The sequence below is a fragment of the Emydura macquarii genome, unplaced genomic scaffold (genome assembly GCF_026122565.2).
Source record: "Emydura macquarii macquarii isolate MOO-44397 ecotype Brisbane River unplaced genomic scaffold, CSIRO-AGI_Emac_v2 contig_2768, whole genome shotgun sequence".
Lineage (NCBI taxonomy): Eukaryota > Metazoa > Chordata > Testudines > Chelidae > Emydura > Emydura macquarii.
Genome location: NW_027132905.1, coordinates 49,473,333 through 49,497,647, shown reverse-complemented (window position 1 = coordinate 49,497,647; position 24,315 = coordinate 49,473,333). Strand labels below are relative to the sequence as shown.

The 24,315-nt window shown below is 44.2% G+C and overlaps 1 protein-coding gene across 4 annotated transcripts in view; it reads right to left on the bottom strand.

Moving 5' to 3' along the window:
- Window positions 1–24,315, bottom strand: part of UBR4 (ubiquitin protein ligase E3 component n-recognin 4) — a 109,207-nt gene that overhangs the window by 19,176 nt on the left and 65,716 nt on the right. For all 4 annotated transcript variants that reach the window (XM_067567539.1, XM_067567541.1, XM_067567540.1 and 1 more), the window contains 27 exons: window positions 24,015–24,242; window positions 23,810–23,888; window positions 23,078–23,320; window positions 21,913–22,081; window positions 20,712–20,856; window positions 19,839–19,924; window positions 19,520–19,607; window positions 19,182–19,375; window positions 18,040–18,279; window positions 16,991–17,129; window positions 15,838–15,963; window positions 15,136–15,264; window positions 14,099–14,442; window positions 12,822–12,912; window positions 12,329–12,413; window positions 11,800–11,927; window positions 10,936–11,065; window positions 9,497–9,654; window positions 8,354–8,463; window positions 7,113–7,254; window positions 6,054–6,135; window positions 5,306–5,479; window positions 4,604–4,725; window positions 3,956–4,153; window positions 3,750–3,830; window positions 1,195–1,282; window positions 140–267 (listed from right to left, as the gene is read on the bottom strand). In XM_067567539.1, the coding sequence (XP_067423640.1) occupies window positions 140–267; window positions 1,195–1,282; window positions 3,750–3,830; window positions 3,956–4,153; window positions 4,604–4,725; window positions 5,306–5,479; window positions 6,054–6,135; window positions 7,113–7,254; window positions 8,354–8,463; window positions 9,497–9,654; window positions 10,936–11,065; window positions 11,800–11,927; window positions 12,329–12,413; window positions 12,822–12,912; window positions 14,099–14,442; window positions 15,136–15,264; window positions 15,838–15,963; window positions 16,991–17,129; window positions 18,040–18,279; window positions 19,182–19,375; window positions 19,520–19,607; window positions 19,839–19,924; window positions 20,712–20,856; window positions 21,913–22,081; window positions 23,078–23,320; window positions 23,810–23,888; window positions 24,015–24,242 (3,927 nt within the window). The remainder of the gene's footprint in view (window positions 1–139; window positions 268–1,194; window positions 1,283–3,749; window positions 3,831–3,955; window positions 4,154–4,603; window positions 4,726–5,305; window positions 5,480–6,053; window positions 6,136–7,112; window positions 7,255–8,353; window positions 8,464–9,496; window positions 9,655–10,935; window positions 11,066–11,799; window positions 11,928–12,328; window positions 12,414–12,821; window positions 12,913–14,098; window positions 14,443–15,135; window positions 15,265–15,837; window positions 15,964–16,990; window positions 17,130–18,039; window positions 18,280–19,181; window positions 19,376–19,519; window positions 19,608–19,838; window positions 19,925–20,711; window positions 20,857–21,912; window positions 22,082–23,077; window positions 23,321–23,809; window positions 23,889–24,014; window positions 24,243–24,315) is intronic.

Genomic DNA, 24,315 nt, shown 5'->3' with positions numbered 1-24,315 from the left:
TTAAACTGCTCCAATATGAGAGCTGCAGTACAGGACAGCTGTTGGTAGGCAGCTATTCTAAAAGCCAGAGCTTTCTTGACTGCTTATGTATTTGCTCTACCACACAGTCTCTCTGTCTGCTGGGACAGCTCAGACTCACAGTCAAGAGGTGACGGCCTTGTTTGAAATCCTTGATTCCAGTCAGTCGGTTCAGCATGCATTCCAGGCCTCCACACTGCGCCATCACACCTGCCATTTTATAAACCTCTTCCTCGTCTTCCTCTTCATCTACAGGAAAGAAAGACTGTGACAGGAGGGAGGTAGCTACATCAACAGGACTATACAGCTGCGAATAAGGAGTGAGGCATTGAAGTAAAAATGGAAATTAAGCTAAATTTGGTAATGCCAGCAAGGGTCAAAGTTAAGCAGCTGGGTCAAACCTGAGAAAAATTACCATGAGCAAGAATATTGAAGAAAGATTTTGACACACAAGTTCCTTCTATGTTTAACTTCAAGTCAAACTCCAAAGTGCTGCTGGCTGCAAGCTATGGTGTACCAATATAAACAAACAGTGTCTCTAACCTCTAGGATGTCTGAAGTCAGAGAAAAGAGGGTCTTGTCATTAAAGCACTGGACTGGACACAAAACTGAGTTTGATTCCAAACTGTGCCACAAGTTTCCTGTGAGATCTTAGGCAAGTCACTTAATCTCTCTGCACCTCTGTAAAATGGGGATGATACTTTCCTAATTCAGAGAGGGGTTGTGAGGATAAATCCATTCATGTTTATAAGGTGTTGAGATACTACAGTGAGAAGGGCCATACAAGTAGCTACATCATGCCCCCCCTTACTCCTATCCGCACCCCCTCCAGCTGGGGCTGAGAAACAGAGCAGACCTCTGGGCAGAGCAGGGCAGGCACTCCCTCCTTGTCCCCCGTGGGGGCTGGCCTGGGCCTTGCCATGCCTCTCACAATGTTCCTCCACACCTCGCCATGGGGGCGCACCCCACAGTTTGGGGACCTTTGACCTACGCTGATATTATAAGCGCCTGTGTTGATTATTTAATCATCTACTCCTGACACAGCAAGCAAATACAGCAAAAGAAATGTTTGTAAGTCAAACAGACACTCAGTGCTGCCAAGTAATGGTGTCACACTTCTGTAGTGAACCCCACACTCAGAATCTAATTCCAGTTTCTAAGGAACAAATGCCTTACCTGTAGTGGAGTCTAGCGACTCAATGAATTCTTCAGTCGCATCTCCTAGCAACCCTCGCATGCGGTAGATGATCCTCATTGGCTCCCCCTGGGGAGAAGAATTATACAAGTGTCATGTCTGCTATGCTGGTGTCTCTGAAAATGCTCAGTAGTCCCATTATGTTCTCTTTAGAGGGGATGACAGACATTTAAGCCTTAGTTTCCTTTCACCCAAAACAGAAGATAATACAGGAATTTCCCTGCAACTGCTCATTTCTCTACATTTTTAGAGAAACTCTAGAAAAGATAAAACACATCTTGATAAAACCCCACTAAACCATCATTTAGTCTAGTCTGTTTCCTGACACAGCCCATTACCAAGCTGTATGCCTAATTAACAGCTCTCCTTCTTATACCACCTCCCTTCATGACAGATTCCTTTAGTAATAAGCTGCACTGTGGTATTACATCAGTGAAAGATGGAGCCAAGAAGTGGGGTGATGAGACATGTATGTCCTCAGAGAAGCTGCCTGCTCTGTAACCAACCTTCTCTTCTTGGCTGATTCCATAGCATAACCCTAGAAAAGATTGGGGAGTAAACTGGATGGTATTCTGCACAATAGATCAGGTAGGAAGAGAGGCTAATTAGACTGGTGCTTTTAAACAGACAAGTCTCCCCGTGATGGGAAATGAAGGCAAGAAGAGTAGATGACATTTTGATGAGCTACAGGTAAAAGAGGGTATTAGGAAGTGTCCAAATACAGTAAAAAGGACTAGCTGCCCCCTTCTCATGGGAAGGAGGTCAGCTTGCAGGATGCATTTCCAGTCAGAAGCACTGGTTGTGTGTGTATCGCTGAACTTATCATTTTAACACTATAGGTTTGAATACAAAGTAGAAAAGAAATCCCAGCTTTGCGAACAGGAGATCGTGAGAGAAAAAACCTGTCAGAGAGCACACTAAGCCTAATGTGGAATAAGCAGTGCTTAATGTCACAGCAAATACATAAGCGCAGGGAAAGCCCTGGGGGAAGATCTGCTCAAAGGCCATGCTAGAGACCAGCAATTAACACCACAGGGGCCCTGGTAAAATGGCAGATGAACAAAAAAAAGCTAGTGAGAGAGACAAGAGAAACAAAAACAGGCCTGAGGTTAGCTTCTTGTGAGCCTGTCTATTTCCTAGGGAACTCAAGATGGAGCTCCAGAAGTGCTTTGGAGTGATGCACACAAAGGAAGACAGATGAAAGCTGTTAGTGACAGTAATGCTGAACAAAGTCAGCCTTTCATATCCGGCAGGGTACATCTTGGGAAAGCAATACACTGACTACAGTAGAACATATCAAACAAACGTACTTCCACATGCTGAATACATACAAGAGATCTACGGAGAGCACATGGAATATTCAGCCTTGCTTTTTGCAGCTCCCATGCACCATGAAGACCAGAGCTCATTTCCCCATCTAGTGCTGCTTCTTGCTCGAAAAAGGTGACTATCAACTAGCTTCAGGGTTGATTTTACACCATATAGGTTTTTTTACTTACAAGCTTGATCAGAGGTGCTGCCCCAAATGAAAAGCACTACACTGTATATGAGCTAGGTATTATCATCATCTCAAAGAAAACAGGAAGTATTTGAATCTGCCCCAGCAGCATTATGAACTGAAACACTGAGCTAGTGACCGGAAACCAGAAAGTGAAAATGACCAGTCGAGTTTTCTTGTCCAAGGTGAGCAAAATGCAAAAAGTAAACTGTGCATAAACAAGAAATATAAAATAAGATTAAAAAATTCAGTCAGCCTTAATAATCTCCAGTGCTATTAGCTGGAGCAATAAAGCACACATTTTCTGCATGCAAGATGTACTCTGACAGCTTCCTTTTTAGTGCCATCCACTAAACTGAGCCCTCACAAACAAGGCTGACACCTCTTGACAGGTGGACAAGGTGTCACAGCAGGCTAACTGCAGAGTGGAAACAGAACCCAGAACAAACTCCTCCCTGCTGTGACAGCTTGGGCAAGTCACTTAAATTCATTGTCTTTTTCTGCAGCTGTAAAAGGGGGCAATTCCTACCATGACCTGAAAGACACATTCTGATGATTAAGATCTTAAATTCTTGGAGATCCTTAAATGAAAGGCACTACAGCAGTGCAAGATACTATTTATATCAGATGCTCTTTCTGTGCAGACATTTTAGAATGCAGAATGATGGAGCAATCTGGCGTCCCAGACTGTATGTATATCAAGCTGCCATGTGAAGATGGAGTGTGAAGCAAACCTTGAAAGGCAGTGACATAAAATGCAGCTGATCCTTAAAGGAAGAGTAAGACGAGTCCTTGTCTGAGAAGCCAGCTCAGATACCTTCAGATGCAAAAGTGCAACACACAAGATGGTCAGTATACTTAGCTGAGTCAGTGTACAGTGCTTCTAAGCCACCAGTATTGCCGGGGGGAGTAACAGAAGTGCTTTCCTATCCCCAAATGAGTGTATGGGGAGATCCTGAGCAATTAGGTATCAGAGGCAAAAGCTGACACCATCTGGTATTGTTTTAAAACACAGAGAATGGGGCCAAAAACACATACCTCATTGGTGGGGCACCAGACCTTCTTGTAGACCTCAGCCACAGGCAGGTCCAAGCTGATGATCTTATTGTTCACCAGAAGCTGAAATGGGGGGGAAAAAAATCTGAGCACACACTCTCACCATATCCCTGATGCTGGTCACCAGCCTGATCAAAAATCTGTCCCCATGTTTCCCAGCACCTGGGTCAGAAATTGTGCATCCTCACCTCCATTCCACTGTCATCCTCCAACAGAGCCACCAGGTCACAGTCCTGACAGATTTTGTTCTTGATGTCCCTCATGAGCGGCCCAATGCCAGGCTCATTACTGCTGTAGGGATTCCCTGGCATCCGGCCCTGCAAGAAGTCTTCCTGCTGGGGATCTTTCTCCAGTGTTACAAAGAACTCAGTCACTTCATTTTCTTCCTTAAGAGCAAAAGCAAAGGGAGAGTGGGTGAAGATTTCCCCAAACACCTCTCTCATCCTTATGCCAGTTACTAGGATTTTCAATAAGACAGTAAAATCACTAGCTCACCCTGCTGTACACTGACCTGCAGATCTTGGAGGAGACCTGATAATACCAGATCACCTTCTGTAAGCAAATTCCTCACAACACAGTAAAGACCACCCCTCAGGCTTCTCACCTGCTCAGTAATGGCACAGGAACCCTGCATTGGTATGGGGTCCCAGAACTAGAACAGCATATTAGTACAGTTCTGCATTGGTTAATATCAAAGCAAAATCAGTGGAGTCAGCAGGGCTTTGGGACCTGTTCTGCTTAAGTGTAAACAACCACATCCTCTATTTTAACAGGCTTGTTTCGTTCTGAAGACGTATACAAGACCTGTAAATGACTGCAGGTGTCTGCTCACTTACAGGATAAATAATACTGCAAAGTCTCTCAAAGATGAAGACAGGAGTCCTGTAGTCATCAAGGCTGTAGCGTTTAGCAGTTTCAATACACACTGCCATAAATGCCTTTGTTTCAGATTCTGTGCCTGCAAAGAGAAGGGAGCATTTTAAATTAATCTAGTGATGCACTAGGATCAAATTTTTCAGTGGGCTCCTTTTTAACCCAACATATACAACACCTCCTCTTGCAGTGAGTAGCGCACTTCAAGTCTAATTCTCTTCTGAAAAGTATCAGTTTAACACAGAAGGGGAAATCCTTATGGTTTCCATGGTAACCAGGAAACTTCTTGGCATGCTAACACCACAGGAAAAGGATCCTTTCATAACAAAGCATGAAACTCCTTGGAACTAATAAAGATCTCTTCCAGACTTTCCCTTTGGACAGGAATGCCAAGGGGCTCTGCCTGCAAAGTTTATTACATGATGAAGGGAAGGGGGTGAAAGAATCATTGACCTGAATTAGTGTTTATCACTCCATGGCTAGTATATATCAGGCCACAGTTTTGAAATGTTGCACCATGTGCTTTAAAACCAATGTGATGTGGTGGCAAAAGTCACGAAACTCCCTGTTGTGGTGCTTGAAATTGTTCCTTTGTGGGGCTGCACTACAGGTCTCGTCTTCTCAGGTGACCTATCCCAGGATTCCTGGAACCCAGTTGGCTCTACCTGTTGTCATATCCTCCAACATCTCCAGCAGCATGTCCTGGGTCTCATCAATCAGCTTTGTTCTCTGCACTACCAGCTTCCTCAGGCAGAGATAGCCATTCAGGACTGTGCCCACCAGACGGCTCTTGAAGTGTCGTTTGATGGACTCTACTTCCACAAAGGAAGAGAGAAGCCCTATGAAAAACAGGAGAGATTCAGGATCCTGGGGACTCTGTTTGCTTTGTTAGCTATGAATTACACACGGCTGGCAAATCTAGAACGATGCTGTGAAGGGAAAAACAAAATAAAATGGCCTGAAGTGACTCCTGGTGTTACTTACCCAACATACTCCTATATAAACCAAAAGATTTAGGGTGAAAGCCTGGCCCATTTTTGGGATGGTCATGGCTTCTATGCAATACCAAATGTGAACAGAGAGAGGAGAGGGAAGGGAGCAATCAATCTTCCAAGTGTGGGATTTAGAACTTCCTCACAGAACTCCACTTGTGGGATTGTGGGTTCTTTTCTCAGGCCTAGAGTCTGTCTCTCTGAGGAGGGACTGGCAGTTCCACAGTGGCTCTTTCCTCTTGGCTATTCCCCTTGCTGCCAATGTGTAAATCACCTCTGATGATATGCAGCCGAATGACTTTACTATTACTTATAGCTACATGGGGGGATAGTTTGACACACTGCTATGTGCTGTTGGAAGGCAGTTACCCATACTACAGATCCTAATGTGGGACCATTATATGGGGGTACAAGTAGGTACCTGTGAGGCTTTTCAAGGCATATCCCTGCTGCAGGTCAGTGCTGAGTGTGGCTTCCTCCAGGGCAAGTAAACGAGCTATTTCCTAAAAACAACAAAAACCAACTACATGACAAAGCAGCAAAGCAAACTACCGGTGCCAGGAATGACTGGCTGATCAGTGCTCTGGAGACTCAAAGCAGAAACATCATGTTGCTAATGGACATTGAAGAGGACTAGGGGCTATGTAAAAGCCAGAACTGCAGAACAAAGTAAGAAGTAAATCTGTTTACTGGTGCCCAAGCTGTATTCCTATTCTCTTCCACATGCTCACCTCATTTCTATTAACAATATCTCTGTTGGTCCACCATAACACATGCTGTGCTGGTGTTGTTCATTACAACTGCTGCAGCGTCAGGATGCACCTGGCATGTTCCATTGCACAGCAGGTGTACTATACCTAGCTATGCCTGTAATATTCTATTCAGCCTCTTCACGTTCCAGTAGGCTTTGCAATGGTGTAGGACTTGATTTCACTACAATACATTTGAGTATCAGAGGCTGCTGAAACCCAACAACTTGAAGATTGTAACATAAAAACATTCCCTTCAAACAGCGCATAATTCATGCTTGAGGAACTGGAGCAGACTTAATCCTTCTGCTCTGTGGTCACTATTTGCTCTCTGAGCCCATTCAGTCAAGCAGCCAGGATGCAATGTTTTGGCACAGAGCTGCTGCCAAGTCAATGTACCAGGCATTTCTGCTCTTTGGCACAGCTGCTTGCAGAGTACTTAAATAAAGGGAAATGGCCAGCTCACATTGAGGCTCAGAGCAGCTGGTTAAGATTCCTATAGCCATTTCTGCTCCCAGTGATAGAAGTCAGGTCAGAAATACCAACTTTATACAACTGATACCACGGGGAAAAAACCAAAATTCAGAATCATGCACAAAAGCAAATGGGTGCAGCTCTCAGAGTGTAGAAAACAGGTGAGGAGACTGACACTGTGGGGCTTGAGGGGAGCTGCAAAGTGGGCACCAGCTTCCTAGTGCTATTTATTTTGTTTCCTCCTTACAGATCTGTACCTTTGTGATAAGGTTGCCAACGTAGGGCAGTACTCCTCTTGCTGCCAGATAGACCTTCCAGTGGGAGGGCTTGATGAGTTTCTGATACAAAGCCAGGTACTCAGCAGCACACTCTCCAGCGATGCTCAGCTCATCCAAGTAGCTAACACAGGGAAACAGAAGTTAACTGCTTACCAGTGACAAGAAACATTCAGAACTTCAGGATGGTGTGGCAACCCAGGAATAAATATGGTGCATGTCTGTGTGTGTTTATGATGGACACTTGCTATGGAGTTAGATCAAAAGGGGTTGTGTTAAAGGAACCAAAGAAAGGCAAAATAATGGCCTAGATAAGGAGCATCCTAATAAATACGCAAAACAATAGCCAGATTTATAGCTGTGAAGACGCGACTCCTCAACTCCAACCCTGGTGACAGAGCTATTTTGCCACGGCTGGGGAGAGAGAGATCAAAGGGAACACTGGACCATTAGAGGACCAGAAAAGGTTGGTGGTTGAGTGGACAGAGTGGCTGCCCAGGGAATGTCAGTAGAAACTGGCAAAGGAACACACAGACAGAGAGCATGCTGTGAGTAGGTTGGCCTGTTTCTCCCAGAGATGGGGATTAGCTGAGGGGAAACTTACAAAAGCTGGCAAGGATTGATTACGGTGTAAGACCCTTTTATTGGTTTTACCCATTGCTCTGTGCACATTGTACCCCTGGGGGAATGAACAAATAATACTTTGTTTTGAAGACTGCTCTGAGTCATTTTAATCAATGTTCTGGTCATAGACCCTAGGAATGAAAGGGCTTACAGGTGTTCAATGCAGTTGAGCTTGTCGCATTATCATGGAAGGTGTAACGGCCCAGAGAATCCAGACAGAAAGTGGTTGGACTATGTAGGTCCACTCAGAGTGAGGATCAGGAAGCAAGGCCTGTCACTTAAGAGGTGCAGCACTTAAAAGGAACTGAAAGAGGTCTCAGGTGCAGTTCATCTTGTAACTGTGACAGATGGTAGGGGAAAAGAGTAGACGAGCTGGAAGGAGCCTGCCTTTCCCTATTTGTGCTTTTTCTCCCCAATACCAGTTCAATTAGTGTTAAGTGTTGCTCCTGTAAAGAAGTAAATGCCCAGAAGAGCTGTACTATTGGGATTGTGGTGGGAATTATTAAAATTAGTGATAGGCAAGATCTAGTGGGGATCACAGAGAAATAAAACTACGTGCTGCACTCTGGTGCTACAAAGCTAAGCATCTTGTGAGATACCTGGTAAGGAGATCAAGGACCTGCTGCTTCCGGCTGGGGATGGTAGCCAGAGCTTCCACAATAGTGCATGCAGCCTGCCTGGCAGCTTGGGTTGCAGGAGTAAACAGTACCTAAGGTGGGGGAATTAAAATACAGGATATCATTGGCTGTGGACAGGTAAACTAGTGACAGTCACAAAAAGGAGATCAACCTAGCAGTACTGCTCTGTATTGCCATGCCAGAGACCTAGGGATTGTCTACATGAACAATCACATCACAGAAAGCAGGGATATAAAAATCTATCCTGTTTCAAAGCAGGGTAGATCAGATTAGAGAACTTTTGGTGCACGGCAGCAGCATCCACTCAGACGCTTACTGTGCAGCAGGCTAGTACAGAGTGGATTTACACCTAAGCGTGTCGTGAACAAAGCATTCGTGCAGACAAGCCATTAGATTTGATCTGAATCTTTCTTCCATCAAAATGCGGCGAGATGTGAGATCACTGTAGGCAGAATGCTAAGCCACACAGAACTAACAGAGGACAGGAACTGTCTTGCACTGTTCAGTGCCAGCCCATAAAGCTGATTAAAGAGTAGTGCTGATGGGTTCTGTTCAGGACTCTTGAAACAAATGGTAACCAAAACGTAGCGATTAGACAGGGAAACGTCAGTGGTGATCACAAGGTCGTTCAAAGGTCCAGAGAGTTTTAAAAGAAGTCAGGAAGCTGGGAGTTATGTTGTTAAATGGCATTATCATGGACCCAGCAACAGTGGAGGCTGTGTGTCCCAGAGTCAGTCAGTAAGGCCTCTACACCCCAATCTTCCAGTCAGTAGGAAAGGCAATGCAGTGACCTTGTCCTGCCCCAGCTCCAACTGCTTCCTGCCCATCCCTGAAAACTTTCCTGTTACTCCCCATCTGCTATTCAAGGAGCCTTTAAAGGGGCAACACCCCTGTCCTCCCAGCTAGCCCTAAAGATCACAGTAGGCACACTGTCTCCAAACCACAGCTACTCTGACACCTCATGGTTTGCCTGCAAAGCAAATGTCTGATGAGAGACTACCACTAACCAGTTATAGAGCTGTTAGATAAAAAACATCAATGATTAAGAGGTCAGCACACACTACAATTCTTGGGTTGTGTGCTGGATGCCTCAAGGATGATTACCTGTCGCAACCAGTTGTTATGTCCCAGTTTGAGATCTAGAGGGCAGGTTCTCTTTCCATGTCTGCTCATAAACTGTTTCCATTTCCAAACATACTTTTCTGACAAGTAGAGCTGGCGAAGCTCAGTTCTGCTGGGAGATTTCCCGTTGGCTTCTATACCTAAAATATCAACACAACTTAAGAGAACTGTCAGCTGCCATTCCCTATGAACACATCACCTTGTGTGGAGGAGCATAAAGAGGTCCTTTCCCTTATGAACACACCACCCTGCTTCGAGGAAATCAGAGAATTCCCTGGTATCTCTTTTTTTCATGCTGGAACCCTCCAAACCTCTTCAGGAGCCCTGGGAATCCTCCTGCGCTCCCTTCCGCGCCATTTTGAATCCTATGCTGGGTCAACCTTCCTTCTGGCTGAGAAGAGCCACACAACTTCCTTGTGAGCTCATCAGTACCGCTCTAGAGTTGGCAGTGAGGATTCTTGTAGTACTTCCCTCCTAATATTCCCCACAGACTACGCTCACTGCCATTGCAGCACTGCTGTGTCAGGTCTGAAGCAGTCCAGAACTCCAATTCCTCTCATGCTACTGCAACGTGCTGTAAGGCACAGGGCTGGCCCTTTGTTGCCATCAACCTAAGTTGCCATTAATGTATTATTTCTATAGTACTATAGCCAAATCAATGAAGAGGAATGAATCCTCCAAGTGAGGATAAAGAAGAGTCATACACTAGGTGAGCCCTGCATATTACTGTAATCACTGTACACTGATAATCACACTGGTAAACTGGGAATGGCTCACCACATGAGCCTTGAGATTTTTAAACTTATATTATCAAGGGATGGAGTTTTCAGAATTAATGATGCACAGGCAATTATTAATCAAAATATAAGGGAGGTGGTGTCAACCCATACTACAGAAGACCTACGAGGCACAGAGAGTAGGATGACCAGATGTCCTGATTTTATAGGGACAGCCCCGATATTCAGGGTTTTGTCATATATAGGTGCCTATTACCCTCCACCCACTGTCCCGATCTTTCATACTTGCTATCTGGTGACCCTAACAGAGAGGTTAAGTGCCTTGTCCAAGGCCACATTGTGAGTCAGTGACAGAGCCTGAAATAGCACTCAGGAGTTCTGGGCTCCCAGCCCTGTATTCACATCATTAGATCACACTGCCTCCAACATCCAATTTTATTTCAAGAACTCTCTCAGCCAGAGGGGTCGAGCCACAGGCCTAGTGGCTCGATGCTGCAGTCTGTGAAGAGTCTGCCCATTCTGCAGCTGAAGTAGAAGCGCAGAGATCATATCTGTTGCGACGGGAGACAGGCAGCAGTTTTAGGATCGGCTAACGAGGTCATCACACAAGCCTGGACACACACAAACATTCTCTGCACAATCTCACGCCATTTAGAAAAGATAAGTAAAAGGACAGGCCTCTACCTCTAGCAGGGAGGCACTTTTTCCAGGCCTCATATGATGCTTTGGGGTCCCTCTTGAGCCACAGCTGAGCCTGTGCATGGATCTCATTGCTGTAAGGTTTAACGGTGGTGAGAGCATCAACAGGGATGTCCTAGGAAGCAAAAGAACAGCCTTAAGTCTGTGACAGCCTCCAAAAGCAAATTTTGTTCCCCTGAGACAAACTATTCCTGTGTCAGATTCATATGGCATGCCTGAGAGGCAACCACACCAGCAAAGTTTGTGTTCTATATAACCAGAACACTAGTTTCCATGATGTAAGATTAGACCATTTTAGTTCAGTGCAAATGATGCTGTGCTAACAGCATACCTCACCCACTTTATGTCCGAGACACTGATGACCTATGGGGATGCTTTATTCTTTATGCTTTATTCTAAAATATTGATACTGCTATGGAGTTCAGTATTCTACGTCTGATATCAGACAATCAAAGTTAGATACCTTGGTCAAGAGAGAGAAACGTGCTCCAACCGTGAATGGGTCACACAGAGAAGTTGATCAATATTTCGTCAAAACTTATTACAGCTCTACATTTACAAATTCTCAGTTGAGATAAAAATCAATAGATTTACTAGCTTTTTTTAAAAAAGTACAAGTCCTGTAAGAACCAACAAAGTAAGAATCATAGCCTGAGGGCCCTCTTTCTATGTATCTTAAAACTGTATTGGAGAAAGCCTTAGATATATCCACTTCTATCGCTGGATTCTAACTCCTGGGGTCTTACGCTTCTGGAGCAGCAGTATTTTTTCTCTGAGACATACCACTGTGCCTTAGATTTCAGTCAGCTAACTGTCTCTTTGCTAAGTTCAAAGCATCAAGGGAGGTACCTTGTTTTTCTTGCTGGTTGGAGCAGGTGGTTTGATCAGTTTTTGTAGAATTCGCAGGCACATTAGGGTGATGTTCTCAACAACTACGGGAGTTTTAATGTTCACTGCCATCAAGAAGAGGCTGAGAGCTGAAAGGAGGATACACGGATTAATGCTTTTGACAAGTACGCAGCAAAACTAGGAAATCCTTGGAAGAGGTACTACTGCACACACAAACCAAGGGTCTTTAAAGGAAGGCAAGATCTCATATTCTTGGGTCCATCTACCACATTTTCATGGAGAGAAATCGTCCCGATGGGAAAAAGATCCTACTTTCCTTCACCTCTAGTTTTATTCCCTCCATGTTCTCCTCCCAGCACTTCTGTTGTATATACTGCCCCCCTAATGCCCATAGCTGATTCCCCCACTACTGAACCCTGTTGCTAGCTCATCTGCACTAGGATTACTACAATGCATGAGGAATTTCCCATTTTCACATAGATACCGAGCGTTTGAAAATTAAACTCCCTTGTGAGTTGTTGGAACTCACCACAGCGCAGTCGCAGCTCCCAACAGCTATCTTCCTTCGAGATGGAATCTGTTAGCAGCAACATTTCATACTGGAGGCTGCTCGCCTGCAAAAGAAAGATGTACAAAGCTTTAGGAGGGCTCGGTGACGGAGCACAGTCCTTGCTGCCCCTTCAATATCTGGATGCCATAGTTCGAGGTGCAGTAATTTTGGGGATCTCAACTTAAAGCCTCTATTTGAGATGATTGGCAACCTGTTTGAGAGAGGCTCAGGACAGGAATAGTTAGGAGTGCTTCAAGTGAGGCCTGAGATGTATTGGCAGAGCTGTGTGAGGAAGCTAGGCCACCATCACATCACATTATGCTTGACTCCAGCCTGTGACATAGTCCTTGCCAAGACAGAAATGCCCGCTTGACTATGGATTGACTGGGGACAGAAATCAGTTACTAAAATCAAAAGGCCACAGGGGAGGGGGAGAGGAGAAAGAAGAGAAGAAAATGCTGGAGTTCCTCACCAGATCAGGGTTTGCCCAGTGTCCTTTCAGAGCTGCAGAAACCTTTCCGATGATTAGGTCATTCATTTGTTGGGTGGCCTCTGGATTGTCTCTGATTCCAGAAGCAAAGTAAATACTGTTAAAGACTGCCTGCAGACATTCCACAGATATACACAGCATCTCTCATCTCAGTCTGGCTCATCTAACATTAATAGCAAGCCTCTCCAGCCAGCACTTTTCTGACAAATCAAGTTCTGACTGGTAGTCTCTTAATACCTTAGTACTTGGCTAGTCAAGAGGACTACTGCTACTACTAGGCACTTACAAACTGCCTTCCATTTAACGATCTCAATGCACCTTAGAGACCCTTGCGCCTCAGCATCCTAAATGAGGAAGGTAGCATTCTACAGAGGAGGAAACTGAAGCCTGGTCTACACTTAACTTAAAATTCGGCGGCAGTCGACGGGAGTTACGCAAGCTACGCAGAGTAGCTTGTGTAACTCCCGTCGACTTCTTAACTTCTGTTGTGTGCGGCATCTTCACTGCGCTGCATCACTTGAGGGTGTGGTTTTAACACACAGACTTCCGGATCGATCGAGCGCATCTTCACTGTCCGCTCAACCGATCCGGATCGATTGATCTGATGGCGGCGAATTTGCTGTCGTCAGTGAAGACATACCTTAAAGCACAGACAGACTAAGATCCATTTTTCAAAAGTAATTCATTTAGGATGCAAAAACTCAGGACACACTGGGCCTGATTTTCTGAAGTGTTGAGCATCCAAAACTCCTGCTGAAATGCCTTCTAAAAATCAAGCTCAGGCTGTCTCAAACTGAGGCCCTCAAAAACCAGCTACTTTTGTAAACGTTGACCTACAGAAAATCAGTGTAAACCTGAGGAATAGAATTCAGGAGGCCCAACTTCCATTCCACTGCTGAAACCACTAGAAACAATCTTCTTACATGCCGAGTTGTGTGTGAACACTCACCTACGCCATCACAAGTACAGAGCTTTCCAGAGTTCAGCAAGTAAACACAGAAATGTCTGTTTGAAGTGGAGTGCTTAAGGAAAACCTTGACCTGATGTGCAAGCTCTAGATCCTTTACAATGCCAAAACACGCTTATTGCAGTGGGAGAGCTCAACTGGTCTTTGGCTGAAACTGGGTTATCTAAAGCAGGTCTCAGTGTCATTAATTAAATGGCAACTTCAAATGATTTTCTGTTAGTACATCTACCTCACTAAAACTGGAACCAATAGGCATAAAACCATCCCAAGCAAACGCAGAGCTGAGTCTAACCTGGTTAGAAGGCACATGAGCTGACGGACCTCCTCCCGCATTGTGGCTGCGCCGCGGCGTAAGTTGTAGTCAAACAACTCTCGGATAAGGCCCTGGGACACAAGAATGTGTCTGATGGCAGAGTTGGTTGCCAGGGCACGGAGCAGGGTTATGCAGTGTTCAGTGACAGCTGAAGCACAGCCATAGCATTTTGTTGAGGACGTGTGGCCACAGCCTAAGACAGATAAGGCACGATATTGGCTGGCGGTAAATGTGGGCTGAACAGTGGTTCGTGATGACTTGGTTGCTGCCTCTCTCTGCTGGAGATCATATTCCAGGAGCTCCTTTCTAGAAGCAAAAACTTTCTGCAAACATACAAAAGCAGAAATTAAACTGTGCAAGATTTAATCCTTCCTAACCCAGGTGAAGTTTGATGTTAAGTAAACTAACTTTTACAGGTCATATTTCAATGGAACTACATGCAAAATGATGAAGGAAAAGGAGAAGCAGCACATGACCATGATCTTTGAATTTATTCAGGTCTCAGGTTATGGTCATTTTGACTGTACATTTCATACAGAGCCCTTTTTATCCAAAGATCTCGACATACTTTAAAAAGAGTAATTTATAAACCTCACCCCACACATATGAGGTAGGAAGTTTTTATCCCCATTTGACAGATGGGGAAAGCAGAGAGGTGACGTGACCTGGACAAAGTCATCACACGTCAGTGGCAGAACTAGTAAGAGAACTGAGGAATCCTAGCCTGATTCCCAGACACATGCTCTAACCAGGAGACAACAACATACGTTATTCGAAAGGGGTTGGTCCACAGTTCCTGAGAATTAACAGCAGCCATGGCGTTTAAGGAAAGGTAGATCATGAGTTTACTGAAAATCTAGCTGCTCTATTTCTTCTGAAGTGCAGCACTTATTGTTTGTTATTAGAGGGGATCAATTTAGAACAGCCATTGCTTGCTTTTTATTTTTTATATAAATTGTCTGAAGCAATTTAGGACAATGGGTTGCCCAGGTTCACAAAAAAGTGAATATCCATACCTGAATTATCTTGGAGAGTTCATCAAAAGAATTCTTGCAGTCACCACAGTACTCCTGCGCTAGCTGTAGTATGTACCTATTCACACTAGCTGAGGTGGAGCTGATCCCACCACTGCTACCAGAATCATCCTGAAACACAGGGAGCAGGGGAAAATAACCAGCAAGTTTTTACAGCAGCAAGTAGTCACGTGAGAGGACTACACAAACATCAAGCTTTTTGCTATGGAAACCTGCAGGAGAGGAGAGGCCCTTTTGCCATTTTCTATAGTAACTTAATAATAAATTAATAAGGCAAGGAGAAGATTCTCCAAAACAGGAAAAGCTAAACACGCACAATTACGCTCTCTGGAAAATACCAGAGAGACTCGAGAACTTGTAGACCACATACACACATATATACTGGCTAGTATACTGACAACTGGCTTGGCAAACTGCTTCATGTAAGCCTGGAGTGTGAAACCAGAACAACAATTTCAGTTATAGAAGAGGATGGGTTAGATAAAGGCAGTCTAAGAGTGAAGCCTATGGATTCACAGGACTCTACTATGACACTAGCAAACCACATTTACTTCATTCACTTCCACTGCAATCTTGACTGAGAAAATGCTGCTTCCTGGTATGCATCAGTTAAGTGTCTTATTAAGCCTGGTCTTAGCTAAGGTTACTTGTACATTGTACCGGGATTTGTCTATCCCACATTACCTGTGGCTTTTCAGGAGCAGCCTCGTTTACTTTACACAGCAGGTTTTCCAGCTGTGGTCGGTGTCCCATCAGCTGATGATACACTCTGTCAGCCTTGTCCAGAAGAGTGTTGATATTTGTTACAGCCTTCGAAGAAAGAAAAAAAATTGGTATCTCTTGCATTCAGACAAGATTTTTATTCCACCTTTAAATAGTATTAGACTCTCCAGCAGAAATAGTTGTTGATTTCCTCCATCATTTCTGCCTCTCTCTGTCTGTTACTGAGAGGCAGTGCTACCTACAAAGCTTTGGGTATATGGGCTCCTGGAAGTAATTACAACCACAAGTCAGAGACTAAGCACGCAACATCTAATTAGAGTAACTTGATCTGTGCATCTGGAAGACAGTATCGTTTGTGATTTCTCCCATGTTGCCCCTCACAGTTGGGAGGAGCTCATATAAACATCTATGACGTTACCTCATTACCCTCCTTGATAAACCTTCTTAAACTCTCCTTTGTCATGATGCCTACAAAAACCTTGACGTTGGTTAGAATGCTGGTGCGCTGATACCACTGCCTACCATCCTGACCAATATGTACTCCCTATCTGTATCCACCTGTTGTCTCTTATACTTAGATTGCAAATGCTTTGGGGCAGAGACTGTCCTTTTGTTCTATCCTGTACAGCACATAGCACAATGGAGCCCTAGTCCATAATTGGGACTCCTAGGCACTACCCTAATACAAACAACAAATAATAATACTGGAATCAAATATCACTCTCACCAGAGCCCTATATATATGGAGCTGAAAAAATACAGCACTGGAGGCTGCTTTACCAAGACAAGGAAAGCCACTGGTACTACTATTTTTTTTTTTTTTAAAAGAGTTCCCTGCCTGCTGCAGCAAGACACCTCTAAGTGAGGCATTGTGCTTTACAATGCTGGAGATGGGACAAGGCTCAGTGTCAAAGCAAACTCACCTCCATGATCAATGCCACTCCCTGCATTAGCCACTAAGGAGTGACATATGGTGCTTCCCCGTCCCTTCCAGGCCCCAAGCACACTGCCTCCATAACACTCCCAATTGGAATACTACCTCTGATGTTCCTAGATTGTTGGCATGTCCACAAGATATTGCATTTTGTTAGGACACAACTAGTGCTAGTCTCACCTTCTTCCGATCCTCTTCATTTTCTATTGGATCCACGGCACAGCAAGGCTTAGCGTACAGCATGAAGTCAAAGCGAGCATATTTACAGAACCCACAGGCATTGCAGAGGAAAGGATCCTTCTCATCATAATTAATGGATCTGAAAAGCAAACCAGAAGAATTAAAGAGAGCAATAAAGCTTACAGAGAAAAATTGGGAGTGTGTCTGAATGACACTGGGGGAAAGTCTAACTTATATGCGTGCACGCACACACTCTCGCACAAATGAGATGGATGGGCATTAAAATACTTAAGTTGCCACAATACCCTTTGTATACCTAACCCAGTTGAAGCACACTGGGTGCGTTTTAACAATAAAATTGTCTCATGTCCTTCGGTAAGCTAGTGTAGTGTGGCTGTGTGCGGTTATATGCCTGTCATATTTTTATACTGTAAATAGAAGCATTTCAGAATATCTACCAACAGGGTCCTTCTAAAGAATTTGCAAAGCACCTTGGATCCTTCAGCGTAGGGAGGAGACACTGAGGCTGGACAAGGAGACTGGGACAAAGAGTGGGGAAGTTGAGGGAGAGAGAAGGAAATTAATAATTCTATAGTCAGAGCAGGGTTTGAACAGTGGCAGTAAATAAGACCTGTGGCCAGACTGCAAACAATGAGAGTAATGAGCAGCATCCATCCTGCGCATTGACTGAGGTACAGGTCATGTGGGGAAAACCAGTATGTGATCATTAGACTGTATCATAATGCATACGAACAACGGCACCAAATTAAGGTTCCCTGGGCAACTTTAATTCTGGCATTTCCTAACTTTTGAGGGCTTGGTTTTGCAACCTTATTTTTTTTTAATGTTATATTTGGTTTCTGTTATTTGGCTACAGTCATGTTATATCCCTGAAAGAATCACATAGTCCACAAGTATAAAAAAAAGCTGATTAGTAAAACTGCACATTCATGTAGTTTAAACTGGAGGCTGTTTACTGAGCATCTGACATGGTAAACAGCGCTAAAGGCCCTACAAATTACTGACTGGCTGGAGGAATATAGACCCACCTGCACTTGTGGCACTGGTATACGTTCTCGCCACAGTTCCCACACACCCCAGGGTTGGCTGGGACAGATGCGCTGCACCGAGGGCATTGCAGGGTTTCTGTGGAGGCCTGGTAATTTTCGTAGAAATCTGCAAATTCAATCATCAAGTTTGAAGCCACAATGGGCAGCGGCAAGTCAATCTTTACCTCTGTCTGGCCTGGGGTCAGCTGTACCTTTTTGGCTTTGTGCCAACGAGCAGGCCTGAGAAGGAGAGGAAGAAACATTCATTTAACAGAACAGTAACCTCCCACCCACACACACTGAAGCCAAACACAACAGTCTCAACCAAAAATCTATTTTAAATGGGATGAAGGGAGAGCAGTTCTAGGATTCATTTCTTTAGCTTCTATATTGACATAATATGTAGTCAGAAATACACTTTAAGCTATTATCCTCTTCATAGCAAGAGACTGTTTAGGATTAAAGAGCTGTTGATGCCTCATGGAAAAAAACTAATTCTACAGACATTTTTTCTAGGGATTTTCACCTCCTTTTTAGTAAAGACATCAGCATGAAAACAGGATATTTCTAAAGATCTCATCTGCTCCTACTTCTTATTCCCAACCTGAAGTTAGAATCCTCTCTTTGTGACATCATAATCCTCTCCTAGGCAGCCATTTGTGATGTCACTGAGGATTAGAAATTCAAATAAGCAGCAGGAATAGACTAACTCTTAAGCCAAAAAGATCTGATTCTGGTGAGAAGGTTTCAAGAAGGAAGGAGAAAATAAGTATATAAGCAGAAATGGGCTAGACTAACATGTTAACAAGGAGCATTTTCTAGTGGTTAAAACAGAGTATGGGAGTCAGGTGATTTGGGTTCTATCTTTAGCTCTACTAATGACTAAAATGCTGGTAAGGGGCTTTCATGTCTTTGGAGGCATGGAGACATTTTAAGTACAAGCTTCCATGAGGAGTCAGCAGCTTTAATACTGATCTTCAAAAAACAGGTGGGTTATTTGCTGAAGTTGTATCTGTGCACACAAATTGTGCAGGCACAAACCAAACGCTAGGTTTTGAAAACCTAGAATCTGGATTGTCTCTTTGGTGCTTTTGGCCAAGAAAAAAATCCTGACACCACTGCCAAACCTGAGAAGTACATACTTGTTTTTCAGCTCCACTATGGCCTGCACTGTCCTGTTGTTGTAATAGAGGTTGATAGTCCGGACCATTTTGGTCCTTTTCAGATCTCCTATTTTCACTGTCACTTTGCTGATGGTATGACTGCCAATCAGTTTCACCACCTGCTGGGTAGTGGTGTACCGTGTATCCACCTTGATGGAGGACAGTTTGATGTACTGGGAAGAGAAACAAAGGTGCTATTAAAATCCTCAGCCAACACAACTGGACCCCAGTGAATGGAGAAACACTGCAAGTTAGACTGCTGCAAAGGCTGGGATCTCTACAGTCTGAAGAGCAGACAAACAGCGCTGATCACTTACACAAAACGGCACTTCTGGATTGTTGCAGACAAGACAAGGATCACTCTCCAGGTAATAGCCATCAAATTCCACCAGGCCAGATAGCGTGCTGCATAGAGAAAACATTTAAAATATCTGTACTTTGGTGTTCACTCTGCTTTAAAACACAAGTCAATCAGACAAGCAGAACAGGTTTAGTTTGACTGTTTCCTTAAGACCAGCTGCAACAAGCTGAGGATCTATCCCCATTGCTATTTTAACGAAAAAAGTTTACATTCCCTTGTGGAGTCCAGCTGAAATGTTCTTGTAATGTAGTGGAGGAAAGACAGGAAGAACTCACTTGTAAATGTTGGAATTAGGATGGTTGGTAAGGATGTGGTTTTGGGTCCGGAGGATTTCAACAGCCTTTTGGGAATATTCCTTCAACTGAAATACAGTTAAACAAGTGAGACAAGATGAGTGAGGTAATATCTTTTATTGGACCAACTTCAGATAGTTGGTTAAACAAGTGACTCAGGCAAGTAACAATCTTTTCTGCACCTTCCAATTTAAAGCAAGTTTGCAATTACAACAGCACAAAAAGAGACAGCTTCCTTCCCTATGACCTTTTAGGTCCCCAGAGGATGCATGGTCTATTCTATATCCACAAGAAGCAGACTTTCATTGATACTAAAATTAGACCTTTACTGCAGCGATGATGCAAGCCTTGGCTGACAAATGAGATTAGTGCCAACTCTCTGGAATGCTCTCACCTCTTGTGCATATAAATGCACAATTATCAGTGAATCCCACAATACCATGGGCCCTTGAGAAACCATACCATTTGCTCTTCTTTTAGTTCAATACTAATGACTATAAAGAACTTCTGAGGGTTGAAGCAGATCGATACCTATACATTAGAGCTGGCTGGGAAATGACTTTTGTGAAAAATTATGAAAACAAAGGTTTTTTGGGGAAGTTTTTTTTGGTCAAAATATCTCTTCAAAGTTTTAGGGGTTTTATTGAGAAACAATGTTTTAAGAAAAAAACATTTTTTTGGAAAATTAAAATGTTTAGATGAAAATTTCAACACAAGTTTTCCATCAAAAAATGTTGCAAGAAAATATGACCAGTTCGATCACGGAAGTTACCCATGAGAAGGGACACACATTTAGGAAAATAAAAGGAGTGGAAGAGAGGCCCTTACTCCAGCTGTTCCAGAGTGATGCCATACCTTTTTCTCGGTCTGTTGTGTTTTCAGAGAGAAGTATCCCAGGAGATCCACAAACTGGGCAGCTTTTCGTCCATAGGCTGGGAGTTCTGGCCATATTGACCACATGAGATCTAATAGCAGCTCTTGCTGAGACTTGTTAGAGTTCCTGATGGACAGATTACAAATCAAATCAGTCTGTGGAGATTATATAGCACTTTCGTACCCAGCTCTCATAGAATTTACCCAGGCGGGAAATATACCGCAATTGGTCTAGGCTTCTGCAAAGTATGAAGTTTGATACACAACAAATCACCTATGTTGTTCACGCCTCTTCTCTCCAATGAACGAAGTCTAGCATCCTGCTAAATGGTCCTATGACAACCAGCCATAGAGGAAGCTGAAGGAGTTCAGCCCAATGAATTTCGCCCTATGCATAAATGACCATGTACATCACTTGATAACAATGTTAGTCTGCACCTCACTTCTCTCACGAATTCCAAGTTGTACAGAATGAAACAGACAGCTCAGACTCCACACAGTAGAGACAGAGCGTTCCCTTTGGGTTATGACCAAAATCTGTATCAGCGAATGAGCCTCAAGTGCAGTGAACTGCAAAAATGGTGTAACGGGTACTCAAGATGGTGATATCAGCCTGAAGGCCTCAAAACACCTGCTGAATGGGCAACTGAGCACCAAGACTTCAGACAAATAAACGCTTTGTCATCTGCCCATCTTAGGGCTTGTCTTCACTTACCTCGGAGATTCGGCGGCAGTCGACCGGAGTTACGCAAGCTACGCAAAATACTTGCGTAACTCCCGTCGACTTCTCTGCTTCTGTTCTGCGCACCATCTTCACTGCACCGACGAGAACCGTGTTCCCATCGACTCAAGCGGTGTAGTGCTGCGAAGGTGGTCTTAATATGTCGATTTCTGGATTGACTGAGCGGGTCTTCACTGACCTCTCAGTCAATCCAGAGAAGTTGATCTGACGGCGGCGAATTTGCCGCCGTCAACGAAGACATAACCTCAGTCTGTAAACTCCTTTGGACAGAGTTTATTTTGTGACTTGCATAGCGTTGAACATACTGACAGAACTCAAATAAGTGCTAGAAACCACTGATTGAGAAGTTGGTGCACTGTAATTCACCACTGAATTTTATTTGCTACAATGGATCCATCTATGAGAAAAACCGGGGCTTTGAATAGGCCCTTTAGCACTCACCTGTAGATGTGCAGCGCCAGGCAGTGTGCCTGCCATCGCACAGAGGAAGAGTTGGACTCCAGCAAGAAGCAGCGCAGGAACTGAATAAGGGTTTCCTTATCAGCAAACTTATTCAGCTGGTTCACCAGGGCTGTGCACAGCTGGTCTTCTTGGCTGCCAGAGCTCTCACCTGAAGAACATCAAATGGCACAAGTCATAAAAGCACAGGAAACCAGATGGATTGAATGTATCACAGGTAGGGCAGCTGTATCTGTTTCATAGATGGAATGGCAGGAGAGGTGGAGACACCCCCCACTGCCAACTGTGTGAACTGCATGTGTTCATGAACAGTAAACAAGTTTGCGGGTTGGGACTAGTTCTGAATGAGTGTGCCCTCCATCTTTTATTCCAAAAAATGGAAGCTAGCATCTGTGACTAATGAAAGCAGTGAATGTCTGAAAGACTTGCCAGGGAGTTTTAGAAATGTACTATGCTCTCAGGAAGATCCATACCAGCAGCTCTCCCTGCTGCCAGAATGGATCTCCCAAGAACTTTCCCTACCACTAGGGAGCCTGTGGAGCGGGAGGTAATAATGTGATGCGAGTGTTACATTGTGGAGAGTTGGGGGAGTTGGAGCTGTGGATTCAACAGTTACAGGAAATTTTAAACATACTTTCCCATGCACACAAGCCAGAAGGTGAGGGGTAGGCACTAAGTGGGGACCCCCAAATCATACACAGACCTTGAGTGGGGACAGAGGTAGAAAGTTTGAGTGCAGATCCACAGGAGCTGCTACTTAGGGGTTGAGTGTGCAGCCCCAGCAGCTGTTTCAACTCTCACCAGTGCCAGCAAGGGAGCTTGCACGGTAGGAATTGTGATGCTAGCACAGATGTTAGATATTATGATCCCCATTACAATTACAGACCCAGCCAATTTATTAAGGGCCTATGAAGGGCCTAAGCGCTCCTCAGCACCATTTTAAAAAAAGCCTGCATCCATTCCAATAAACATGCAAACTACAACAAAACCGGCCGTGTATCCCACAAGTGTTTCTTCTGCTCTGCACACTTGGGGCTCTTGCCAAGAGCCATGCATGTCTCAAAAGCTGGGGAGAAATGTATTTCTACTCCCAGAAGCCCTGCAGAAGAGAATAATGTTACAAATAGGCTAACAACATGCAGCACACCTTCTCGTTCTTTTTCCTTTTCTTCTTTCTTGCTCTTTTTGGTGGAGGATTTGCTCTGGGTTGCTGGCTGCCCAGTGCCTGATGCTGCTGGAGCTGATGTAGAAGAGGTGCTAGATGATCCAGAGGATGAAGCTACAGACAGCACTTTACTGCCACACAAAGCACAAGACAGCAGCTGCAGAAGAACGGGTGACACTCCCTCATCTACAAGGAAACTGACTTGTAGGAGAAAATAGAGAACAGCTGTGGAGGAAGGAGAGGAAAACGTTTAAGTCTGAATAAAGTAAGTTAAGAGCACCACAAAAGGTTATTCTGAAAGACGGCAAAATTCCATTTGCCTGATTAGAGCAAGGGGAATAGGATTTGTCTGGATACACAGAGTTAGGATAAAAGGGAGATTTGCCCTAGATCACAGAGCTGGTCAGTGGCAATGCCAGGAATAGAACAGGTCCCTCGCTTCCCAGTACAGTGCTCCATCAACTAGAGCACACCGTCTACTTCATTTCTTTTTACATTCCAAAGCCACAGAACAGAAGCTACCATTGAACACTAATAATTATTGTTAAAAACAAATCCCGGGCAACTCCATGCTCTTCTCTACCACTTCCAGTTCCCCTGCACTGAATGTCAAAACAGAAATTCTTCCAGCAAAGAGCTGAGAAAAACTGGATCAAACCTAAGCATACTACTAACTCCCTCTGTTCTCAAAATATGGTCAGGGAGACAACTCACAGTCATCTTTGATGCAGAATTTCTGCCAGTTCACTGTTCGCTGTGTGGCGATCTCTGCACAAGCCTTCAAGTGTTCCATCTGAAATACAGAGTAGCATGGGATTAAGCAGCAAGTCAACTCTTCTACTGTTACCTTTTTTAAGTGCAGCATGCCTCTCTCACTATATACACATACATCTATCCACTGAAACACAATTCTCCTTACCAGACTGATCAGCGTATCATACTGTAGGGCAGAGCCTGAACTTGCAGTGACCACACTTGCCCGAAGATAAATCCCTTGTTCTTCCAGAAGCTTTTTGATACCACGAACATGAGAATCCAAAGTGTGTAGATCTCGGAGCTGGCGGTACTTTTCCTTTGATCCACAGATGAAGAGCAAGAGTTTGCGGACTTGGCGACGTACAAACGGAGTCTGCTGGATCATCAGGTACTAGACAAAGCATAAAGAATTCAACATGAATGCTGTGAAAACAGTAGTAGTTAACCTATGCCATCACAGCAGT